Consider the following 12,764-nt stretch of genomic DNA (forward strand, 5'->3'; position numbering starts at 1 on the left):
TGCAGATTACACATATCGACCCAATTATTTTCTTCGGTGTCAATTCTTTTACTTGCCAAATAAATGTAATGGAAATGGCCACATGAATTGTAGATTTTGTTCAAGATAGAAAAGAAGAACTAGAGTTAGAAATGTTGGACCTTAAGAATGATATTTTCCTAAAATAATTAATATCATAGGACTTTAGGAATACAGTGGACACAGAAAAGATCCCATTTTTGAAAAAAGCGGCATACAATATTAGATCATTTTTTGGTTCGACATATTTATGCGAATAATTTTTTTCAACATGAACTTAATAAAACCAAGATATAGATCTTGACTCACCGATGGGCATCTTTATGATTGTTTTCTAACAGGATTATCACCAAGTTCTCCTAATTATGAGGCACTGGCCAGTGATATGCAATTATGAGGCCCTGGCCAAAGATCAAATTGACAGGTTTTGTTTACGTTTTACAAATATATTTCAGAGTGTATATAATCGAATAAGAATTTTATTATTTGAAACGTTTTTGTTTATCATATATTAATAAATGGTGAATAAAAGGAAATAAATTATAAAAATGAAAATTTATGGAAGGGGTTTGTCGTTTAAAAATATGTGGTGCCAGTCACCCTGCCGATATTTTAGAATGCACTCTAGAGTACAAAGAGGTTGGGAACCCCTGACTTAGAGGAAGATGATGCTGTTTGAAATAAACATGGACAGATAAAACAGGAACCCACTTATATTAATATCATGAAAATAGATTATTGTGTACTGATTGTCACAGTAGTCTATGATTGTTTCTAGATCTTTCAATAGATTGACATCAATTCACCAAGGACATAAGGGGAGGAGCCCAACGGGTTAACTACCCACACCAGAGTGCAATCAGGTGATATTTCAATAAGTGTTTTATAACATTTGAACACACAGTGTTAATGGCTTTGCGTCTGAAGCAAAAATTGAATTTAACATTTGTATTTTATATGATAAAAATTCATAGTATAGGGTTATATTGTTGCATAGCTTTATTCATTCAATCACTGTTGTTGTTTTTTCTCAGCTAACTGCCACTTAATGGCAGTGTTTGTTTTTTGCTACAGAAATCAGGAAAGTTACACTTTCTACAGCTTCATAATGACATATTTGTTGCGCAAATTTTTCCCATGCTCTTTATTTTCAAACATGGCACCCCCAAGTGTTAAATCTGGATAACTGCATGTGAAGGCCTTTCATTAAAAATTGAGTTCGTTTTCCGGATTTTTAAGATGTAGGTGGTTGTGTCAGCTTCCCCTTAATCAATTAAAGATTCAGATTCCTTTTTTAAAGCCCTTGATACTTTAAGAATAGCCATATTTATACATATGTTAGACATTCCTCCCATCGAGTGTAACTGTGTTTATTATTATTGTTTAATAGAGTTGCATTCTTTCAACCTTGTGATTTTTCGCAAATGAATCTTTAGGTATTGTTAAATTCCAGTGGCAACCCTGTCTTAATAGCGTTTATTATCCTATGATATCGGTAACTATTGTAAGTTGTCGGAGGTTTTTTGGCGCTTTTGATGAATGCCAGTAAGTGGCTCTCTGAAAAGATGTACTCTGGGAGAATTAAAAATTGGATGACAACACTGCATTTATAGGAGATTCAAAGTTTTTAGTGCTTTTACTTCACAATGGTATATCTTTCATTAATTTTAGAGTATTCAAAGTCAAAGTATCCTTATTTACAGTCAAAATCATGTTTTTAGATACCGCTAACTCGTACATTACCCTTTAAGCGTTCAGTTGACCATATTTAAACAGGAAACCACTTTTCGGTCAGTTGACCACTTTTAAACAGGAGGGGAGCTAGAAAAGGAGTGGAGTGGAGATCAATCTGGAGAGGAGTGGAGTTAGATCAGCCTTTATTACGGCTGATCTTTATTTTTGATGAATTATTATGCAGAAGTTAAAATTTAGTATAAAGAAAAGCTAGTTGGGGAGGGATTAGATGACCCCTTAATATTGTCTTTTCATCTACCTCTATAATTGGTAACGTTGGTAACTCTAGGCTAAACACCACTATCCAGCTCTGAAAATAATCACGTGGCGACATACAACGGGTACCTGAGCCAAGTACTTCTTAATATACTGTCAGAGTTAGTAGGTTTCCAGCCCTCATAAAAGAGTATACGTTTTTTATGCCTGTTTTTCGAGATGCTCTGATTTTAGCATCAGATAGTTTCTGTTTTTTTTACGTTTCAACATTGCTCTTTACTTTCGTTTGAAAATATTTTTTTTAATTTATTTACATAGACGATAGCTTCAAAGAATAGCTTATTTTGTCAGTGTTATGGGAACTTCCTTGTATCGTGGAGCTGTAATCATGAGCTATTTTTTAGCTATACGTGAGCCAGGGCCGTATCCAGGATTTTTTTTTCCGAGGGAGGGGTTACAGAAAGATTTTTTTCGGGAGGGGGGATTTACAAAAAAAGACTAAAAAACACATCAAAATTTTTTTATATTCATTTTTCACGTTTTTTCGAGTCGGACAAATATTTCGGGGGGGGGGGGGTCAAACCCCCAATTCCCCCCAGGATACGGCCTTGATGTCAGCTATTTTAATATCTTTAGATAAAGTTTTATCTTCCCCTTCTGTTCGCTTTCGTATATATTGGTTTATTTCTCACTGTTTCCGATAGAAAAAATTATATTTGTACATTCTCATGAATGTAAACCCTTTGGACCCAGAAGGCATGGTTTGAAACCTCCTTTTCCCAGGGTACATACCCTTTAAATGGTTGTCCTGTGATCACTTTTGACTCTTAAAAAAGAGCTCGAACTTTCGATTTCCAATCGATATCGGAACTAGAACATCCGATTTCCGTCGTGCTTAGTATATACTCGGTTTTTGGTAATGTCTTTTTTCAACAAAAAGAAAGAAAACCAGATTCTGAGCTAAACTTAAATGTTGCACCATGTTTTTTTTAATTTCCATTATAAATATTCCATTAATTTTCATTATGATATAAGTGAATGTCTTATATGAAGGAAATACAGATAAATAAGATATAGCTTTCATTCTACTACAAGAACTAAGGACACAGCCTACAGCAAAAACTGTTATTTTTTCTCAATTAGAACTGAACAAAAATTTGATCTTAATTTCCAACACTGTAATGAAAGGAAGACTAGAATACTTAGGTGACGCTTTAAGGATAAAAAATTTTCTTATTACGGCAGTGAATGGAATTTGTTTATTTAATATGTGGAGTTTTCTTTTCCTATTTATTTATATTTTTTCTTTTGTTTTGTTTAGTATGTTTTTTATGTTTATGTAAGAATTTTTTTTTTCCGTTTATAAATGCTCACGGATGTGTGGCCGAAATATTCGGAGTATTTGTGTTTAATTAAATGTGTTGTATTCACTTCTTTATAGAAATTAAAACCCGTTTTTCTTGTTTAATTTTTTGTAAAAGGATAAAAAATTTATCATTACTTGGTATCATTTGGTCCAAGTACCCAAAACAATACTACTGAAAATGAGGGGTTGGGGGAATCAAGAAACTAAAATTCAATTTATTTTAAAATTTCAAATTTTTTTTAATTAACAGAACAATCTCTTTCCTTAAACTATTGGCAACATCGGTATAAATTGAATAGAGTCTGAAACAAGTCTAGCTTCACAGTCTGAATAACAAAAAGAAAATCTCATTTAGGATCGGGTTTGCATTTATTTATGTATATTTCATTTAAAATTTACTTTGCATTTATTTATAATAGGACGCAATATATTCCAACCTTAGCACCACACAAAACAAAACGAAAACATAAAAAGAAGCTCACAAATTAGATGTACCCCCACATTATACAAATACTTGTTTATTCAAACTTTTGTTCCCCAATCCTCCCCTCTCAAAAATACTCTCTCTGAGGTGCATTGCAAAATGGACGATCCTAGCCACAGTCTTAATATTCAATCAAATAAAAAAAAAATGTTTTTTTTTAACTGAAAGTAAGGAGCGACGCTGAAACTTAAAACGAACAGAAATTATTCCGTATATGAAAGGGGCTGTCCCCTCCTCAACGCCTCGCTCTTTACGCTAAAGTTTTTTATTGTTTTAAGAAATTGAGTTGTGAGAAAGAGTCTAACTTTAGCGTAAAAAGCGAGGCGTTGAGGAGGGGACAGCCCCTTTCATATACGGAATAATTTCTGTTCGTTTTAAGTTTTAATGTCACTCCTTACTTTCAGTTTAAAAAAACTTGTTTTTTTATTTATTTGATTTTTGAACGTTTTTGAATTAATGAAGGTTTTGATTTTGGCTCACCGTACATGAATAATTAAAACAAAATTTGTATATAAATTTTACTTTTATTTCGCTAATTGGCTTTCTCGAAAGTTGTTTAATTTTATTTACGAGCGTTTTTATTAGTAATAAACATACGCAACTTACGGATTAACTTACGTAACGAACTTCTATATTCATATATTTTTAACATGTATATTAGGCGGTTCGCCTTCTAGTCAATACCTCGCTCTTTAGTTCGAATTTTTTTCCGATTCTTTAAAAATGACCCCTTAATCACAAAGGCCGTTAATTTAGAATAAATAGCTCTTATGAAAGCACTAAAACATCTTTGGCCTAAAGAGTGAGGTATTGACTAGGGGGCGAACCCAATGATATACGTAATGATTTCTGTTCGTTTTAAGTTTTGATGTCGCTCCTTACTTTCAACTGGAAAACTTGTTTTTTTTTTGTTTAATTTCTGATTTTTTTTAAAATAATGCTGGGAAATCTGGCACCCCCTTCATAGCAATGTCCCTTCCCCCATGAGAACTTCCTCTATGGAAAAATCCTCCCACATAACCCCCGAACCCCCCCCCCCACTACCAGAAAAGTCTCCCCTGAAAACGTATGTATGCTTCCCAATAACCACTACTACATGTAAACATTGGGTAAAGTTTATAACTTTCAGCCCTTCCCCCAGGGACTTTGGGGGATTAACTCATCCTAAAAGACACAGTATATTTTCGACCATGCTGAACAAAATGGCTATCTCAAAATTTTGATCGGGTGATTTTGGGAAAAAAATGAGCGTGGGAGGGGGCCTAGTTGCCCTCCATTTTTTTGGTCACTTAAAAAGGGCACTAAAACTTTTAATTTCCGTTTGAATGAGCCCTCCCACGATATTCTAGGGCCACTAGGTCGATACGATCACCCCTGAGGAAAAAAAATAAATAAACACGCATCCGTGAACTTTCTTCTGGTAAAAAATAAAAAATTCCACAATTTTGCAGATAGGATCTTAAAGCCTCTACAATAGGGTTCTCTGATACGCTGAATCTGATGGTGTGATTGTCATTAAGGTTCTATAACTTTCAGGGGGTATTTCCTCCTTTTTTCAAAAATCAGGCACATTTTCTCAGGCGCGTACCTTTTGATGGGTGGGACTAAACTTGATGAAACTTATATATTTGAAATCAGCGTTAAAATCGGATTCTTTTGATGCATCTATTGGTATCAAAAATCCTTTTTTTAGAGTTTCGGTTACTTTTGAGCCGGGTCGCTCCTTACTTACAGTTCGTTACCACGAACTGTTTGATGGCTAGCCAGACTTTACTAACTGGCACCGATAAGTGACTAAAAAAAGATGCGACATAAAACGACAGACCTGAAAGAACTTAATTAAGAATCGAATTAATTAGTTTCTGTTCTTGGTAAAAACAAATTATAAAAATAGGGACCTTTTTATATGCACCAGAGACAGTACCAGTGGCAAAGTAGATAGCCATAAGTTTTGGTCATTTAAAATAGATTGTGGGTTTTCAGATTTGCGCATTTGTGAGGTTAGGAAATGAATCTTTCGGTGGTTCCTAAAAATCTTTGAGTTTGCTGGGCAAGAAATTGTTCGAGGTAGCCTATTTTCCAAAGTTATTTTTTCTTAATTTTCCCTTTGGCGTATTGTTGCGCAAAAAATGGATAGGCAAAGTTTTACGTATCACGGATGCTGATACGCAATGTGTAAAACGTGTTGCGCACGTTTTACGCATGACGGATGCTAGATTGCGAAAAATTGATCTTTTCAGCCATCCATCTGGGTCAAACCAAAAAACAGGTCATCACTGAATGGAGTGGAAAGAGGTCATATAATTTTTTAAAGGAAATCGGAACTTCATGTGAGGGAGAAAAGAGAGAAGCTTAGAATAAACTGAAGGAAGGAGGAGCGTACGCAGATGTGCTGGTCTCGGGTGACTTGGGGCTGCAATGACCTGTTCGTTGTACTAGTAGTAACATACTGCATTTACTAGTATATTATACGCAGGCACCAATTCACAAAAATGTAGTGAAGGGGAGGGGGAGATAAGATTTTTCCATTTTTTTTAACGAAGATAAAAAAATACTATTTTAAAAAATTTAGGACTTATCTATTTATTTTTCAATGAAAACACAAAAAACATACAGTTCCCTAGAAATTCAGAACAATTTTAAGAAAAAACTTACAGTTCTCTCAAGTCGATCAAACATGAACTCGCCTCTCAGAATCTCGTCCCAATTTCTGCTAAATTCTTCATCTAAGCTAACGTCCGGTTTCTCTTTATTCTTAATCAAAGAGGTCATACGCTCAATGTAGTTACTTGTACTGAGAGAACTTAGAAAATTATGAAAATACTGAAGAAATGCTTCAATCCGCTCATTGATATGTTCAGGGCTAAAAATCAACAAAACAATAAAAAACAAACAAATACGTTTGTAAAAGTAAACAAACAAATTCAATGCATTAACGGAAACAAGACTCAGTACTAGGGAAGCAACTAATCAATAATATGAAGACAATCACTTGACGTTATACAACGGGTACCCGAATCCTGAAGTCAAATCCTGAGGGCATTTCTCATTAGAGAAATTGCATACAGTCAGTAGGTTGGATTAAGATATGACGGATAATGCTTGGTATATATACCCTATTTTTTTCTTGACTGAGAGATTAAGTTTAAACTTTCCTGACTAGTTTTTTTAATGGGGGGGGGTGTGAGAGGACTTGAGATATGTGTTTGAGAGAGGAGGCAAGATATTTTTTACGCAATCCTGACAAAAGAGAACACGCTACAGTTTTTTATTACTTGGCACAAGTTCTCAAATCTCAATGTGAAGACAAAGGAACAAAACAACTCAACGTTAAAATAAATATATTTCTAAATATGTTTAAATTAAAAAATATATATAAATATATAAATAAAACTAAATATATTTCCTTGAACTATCTTTTTAAATTGTGCTTGAGCGCACACAAACTCAATAACTAAATATTGAAGCTAACATCTTACAATCGTGACACCAGACATGGGTAAGGGTTGCAAAAGTTATTTTCAAGTATAAGCAAAAGCTTATTTTGTATAAAAAAAAAAAAAAAATTATAAGGCAAAAATATTTATTGCATTCCACTTTGTTCTACTTTTACCCTGCTATTGCATCATTTTAGTACTAGAATGGCCTTTTTTTTAAATTTTGACTTCCCCCTCTTTTTAAAAATAGTTTTACATAACACAGATCGCAAGGGCTAAATTCATTCCAAATATATATAAGGCAATATTATTTATTATATTCCATTTTTTCTTATCTCCCCCTGTTAGTACACCGTTTTAGTACTAGAATACTACTACTACAACTACTATTACTAAAAACTCACCGCAGCGCGAAGCCACCTGAGGCCGACACAGCTACGCGCGCTCCTCCTCCATCCCCATCTATTCAAAGCCTCCCTTTTTACACCCTCCCAGGAAGTTCCCATTTCCTTTAAATCTCTCTTTATGACGTCCCCCCACGCCAGACGAGGACAACCTGCTTTCCGTTTAGCCCAAGACAGTTGGGCGAAAAGGACAATCTTCGGCTATCTGTTATCCTTCATCCGCCCAACTTGCCCTAGCCATCTCAACCTTTCTTAAGTTTTTCAACTTTTCTTAGAATGGCCTTTCTCTTTTCTTTTTTTTTGACTCCACCCTCTTTTAACAGGTGGCTTTTACATAGAACCGACCGCAAGGGCTGAATTGATCCCAAAAGCCTGCATTTTAAAAAAAGCGAGCATTCAGAGCAAAACATACAGGGAACCAAATGGTCAAGGTTTATGGGACTCGTTATTGTTTTTTTCTCATAAAGGATTACGGCAATAGAGGTAAGAATAGCATGCATATACTACTACTAACAACTTACCGCAGCACCAAATCTGAGGCCACTACAGGCACGCACTCCATCCTAATCTGTTCAAAGACTCCCTCATTACACCCTCCCAGGAAGTTCCTGGTTCACTTAAATATTTCTTTATGACACCCCCCTCCCACCCCAACCACAGACGACCTGCTTTCCGTTTAGCCCTACACGGTTGGTCGAAAAGGACAGTAATTGGCAATCTGTTATCCTTCATCCACAGAACGTGCCCTAGCCATCTCAACCTTTCACTCATTATAGCCGCAGAAAACGGGATTGAACCACTCTTTTCAGACAGCCTACTGTTTGAAATACGGTCAGTCAGCCAGGTACCTTAAAATTGCTTCAATCGATTCTACAATTAGTAAAAACCCAAATATACATAAAAATAAACAAAAAACAAATATATTGAAATACAATTGTTCCTAACGTAAAATACATAGAAATACAAATATCTATAAATATTAACTAAGATAAACATACGTGAATTTGAATATTTGATAATAGACTGATATAGTAAAGCCTGTAACTCCATGTGTGTCCAGCATTGAGCTGGAGACGTGGTATCCTAGTTGCTCTAAAGTTCGCATCTGATTGAATGCAGGTTCCTCCATTATCCATATAAGGGCCTGAAACAAATACATAATTTTAACCTAACCTATTCCTCATGTGAATTCATCAGTTTCGGGCACATTTTCGTCAATACTGCCACGTTGGAAGTCCACTTGAATATCCACTTAAATCCTGAAAACAAACAAGTCCTTCGAAGGAAAGCTATACCTTCTTAAGGTATGTGTGCCATATGTTTTTAGCTTATATTTTGCTGATTTTTCACCCAATTTTATTCTAAATTTTGCACCAGCTACTACCAAAAAAAAACGCAGAACTGAAAAGGAGGTTATTTTCATTGAAAATTTAATTCACAGATGTTTCTCGTTTTTTTTAGATACAAATCTATATGGTTGTTGAATTTTTCGTTTAACCAACTCAAAGAATCAAATTACGTTTGCAATGTCCTTGGTATTTCAACCAAAATCGTTGCTGTCATCTCACATTTGCAAACTTTTGAAATAGCTGCCCAAAAATAGTTCCCCTCTAAAAAACAAAACAACAACGGGCAAATTCTACACAAACATTGGAAAATTACAGACATTTGGATATTCTGAAGGGAGGGGAGGCTCCCTCTCATGCAGAAACCTGACTTGTTAACAAGACAACTATTACTAAGAGCTAAATTTTCTTGAGAAAACCCTTTAACACATAAGAGATAGGGGTAAGACTATTATAATGGGCAAGATTCTGGTTAATAAGACCCATTGTCTCCAAAGGTTAGCACAAAAAGGGGAGCACGACTATACACTATTTAGGAATTTCATAAACAATTTCAATTAAAAAATTACAAAAATCAATTGATTTCATGTGAATTTGACGTCAATCGACACTCAAAAAACCAGCAGATTTATCCTGACAAAAAAAAAAAAAAAAACAGAATAAAAACTTCCTATCGCTCGTCACCTCCACTCCAAACCCTCTCTTTACTTTCCTGGACATTTTTTTTCTTACTAAATGGCTGAAACAAATTCTCCAATGCGGTGATTCCAATGCTTGACATTTGCGTTGTTGATTGCGGACCCAAATTTTATGACACACTGTTGGCATGTGCAGTACTGTGGATAATAAAGCAAGAACCTTCCAAAAATTGTTGACATGTGTTTTTCGCCAATTTTATGAATAAGCAAGCAGAAGAGGAAGTTTTTTGTTGTTGTTAATAACAATTAGTTGTTGTCTTTCCTGACAGGAGTGGGCTCTCCCTTAAATTACTCGGAATAGGTAGTAGGGGCCTACTTTTCCCTTGCTTGTAGGTATTCAACTGCGCAGAAGCGACTTTACAACTCAATACCAGCCTGAGAAGCCCAGCGTGTTTCGTGGACTATTCGTGGCTGCAAGATTTCGTGCATACAAAGTGGAACCGGAAGAACATTATTTTGCAACTTTGTGTTGACTTTAACGAGCCTAGTGAAATCTTGAGGACGAAGGCTAAACTGTTACCTTTCTTACCAGTCACTTTAGTGGCAAAGTTGACAGAAGACTTGCCTGACTTTATTAAAACTCGTTCTAGACTTACCTGTAAGAAACCAGGTGTTGCCAAAACATATCTTATGCTTACCCGGCATAATGTTGATACGCTACCAGCCCTTACAGTGGCTGATCTCAAGCGGGTAGCTTTGCTGTGTGTCTCGCATTTCAATATTGCGATAATTATGTCGCCTCATGACACACTCAAATCGGAAATCAATCCTTTGCGCCTTCTCTCATAAAACTTGTTAACAAAGGTACCGTCTGACCCTGTTAGCAAGTCGGCTCCAACGACTGTTCCTTCGAGTGATGTGGACTGCAACGCTACTACCGCAAATAATGACGTGCAAAATGATGCAGTGCGGTACGCTTTTAGTAGGATCCATTTCCGTCAAGTAGTGTTTAAAAGCCATCTGCACCAGCAGCAACAGAAGCGGATTTATCGGTGAAATACCGTAGGCAAGGATCAAGTGAAAGCTGTTGTGCTGGTGAAGGTTGCAGATCGCAGAGGAATACAGACAGTTCGTTCAAGCCCGCCCATAGCCTTAAGTCAGTTGCTGCTATTTGGACCTCTAAATTATTTGTGTTTACTCTGAAAACCTCTGCTGATAGTTACAGATATTATCTCCGAAACCCTGAAACATAAAGCAGAATATGAGTCATTCAGGCCAAACCTGACTCCTATTTCTCGTTCAAGTTTGAGTAACCTAGCCTCTACTTACGTAAGAGTTCTAAATTCAACTGACCCGCGGGTGTGTCATTTCATAATTTCTAGAGTGAACCCAACATAGAAAACTCTCGTAAAGAACACTACCTTACCAGCTCCGTAAGCAATTCCGTAATAATGACAATTAGAATTGCCGGTTTAAACTGCTGATCCACACTTTATTGTAAGCAACCGTAAGCAATTCTCGCATTGCCTGATGACTATCAGAAAGTGGCTATGCTATTCTTCAAGAGACGATGCTGCTTCCACCAGACTTAGGCATTTTAGAGAATCTGAACAGTAAGTTCGTCAGTTATGTCGAATCGTCAGAGTAGTGTAATTCACGAAACTTACAAGGTCGATCGGCTGGTGGTCTATGTATGATGTAGAACAGATCTTTTCTAATACTTGACACCATATCAACATTGCCGACAAGCGACTAAAGGCTATGTTCATTAAGTATGACAAAGGGAATTTGCTTCTCTTTAACGTTTATATGACAGTTTGCAATGTGGATAATTTGCCAGGATTTCGCCCAATATTGGCAAGTCTTGGGCTTTAATACAGCACCGAATTCCAATAAATTTCAAGACGAATTAGAGGGTCATCGTTTCCTCAGTTTTCAAGGCGAGTTGTTTCAACAGATAATTTTTTAAAGGGATTTCTTCCAGGGGCGCGAGGGACAATGGCAACGGCAAACAAGAGAACATTAAGAAATGTACATAAATAAGAAAATGGGAAATATCACCATTTAAATCTTGGCAAAAACAAAGCTCCTGATGGCACTCCTCAACCCTCTCTAGAAAATTTCCTGGCGACAATCCTGATTCAACCCTCTCAACAGTTCCACTTTTTGTGCAGGTAACCATGTGAGTTTCATCTCTTATGCTACACAAAAATTTTTTTGGCAATTAGAGGAGAGCCATCACCCTGCATCACCCACATTCCAGGCTTAGTCCAAAAATATTCCTGGGAATCTAGGACATTAGAGACTTGTTTCTATACAACCCAAGTTTCCTTCTATATTTATCTCAAGAGTCGTGGTAATTTTTTTTAAAAGAAAATTTTGTAAAAAAAAGGACACATTGAGGCTACAGGTAGACTACGCCCCCCCCCCCAAAAAAAAATACACAAAGATCTATCAGCCCTTCTTCATAATGGCTGATGCCCATTTATATACCACTAAAAATAATTTCATCAAGCCTCAAACGAATCAACTTAGTTAAATGAAATTTCAAAATAAATGCCTCTAAACAAAATTGTTGTTTTAGCTACACAATAGCAGAAAACACCACACTGCAGTGTAGAAATCTTTTTTGCTACTTAAAAAGTGCACTAGAACATTCAATTTTCTTTTTAAGGAACATTTTTAGGATATTCTAGGACCTTTGGTTTGTTAAGATCACTCATGGAGAAAAATGTAACTAAAATAAAAACACATCCGTTATCATTTTTCTCGGAAAATAAATAACTTTTTGTGAGGTTCTTGAAAACTGCGATAAAGTTCTATGATGTGGTGAATTTGATAATGTATTTTTCGTCACCTTTGATCATTGCCGTTTCAATCGCCTTTTGGGACGCTGATCTCCTTTCGTCAAACCTAATTTTTTTTAGGATTTCGCTTACTATTAGCATGGGTCACTCCTTACTTACAGTTCGATACCACAATAGACTTGAGTTCAGATAACCATCTATCACCCTCTAAAAAAAAGATAAAACTACAGTAGAGTACGATAAAGATGACGAAAAAAAGAACACTACCAAGTTAACACTAAAAGATTACAGAGCCACTGTAAATACACACAAAA

The 12,764-nt window shown here is 35.8% G+C and overlaps 1 protein-coding gene across 1 annotated transcript in view; it reads right to left on the minus strand.

The window, feature by feature from the left end:
* Positions 1-12,764, minus strand: part of LOC148947238 (nardilysin-like) — a 154,293-nt gene that overhangs the window by 12,455 nt on the left and 129,074 nt on the right. The window contains exons 16-17 of the mRNA XM_089096942.1: positions 8,658-8,803; positions 6,474-6,681 (exon numbers count right to left, since the gene is read on the minus strand). Of these exons, the coding sequence (XP_088953068.1) occupies positions 6,474-6,681; positions 8,658-8,803 (354 nt within the window). The remainder of the gene's footprint in view (positions 1-6,473; positions 6,682-8,657; positions 8,804-12,764) is intronic.

This window comes from Artemia sp. Qi Xiang Cuo, chromosome 11 (assembly GCF_049724085.1).
Source record: "Artemia sp. Qi Xiang Cuo chromosome 11, ASM4972408v1, whole genome shotgun sequence".
Taxonomy (NCBI): domain Eukaryota; kingdom Metazoa; phylum Arthropoda; class Branchiopoda; order Anostraca; family Artemiidae; genus Artemia; species Artemia sp. Qi Xiang Cuo.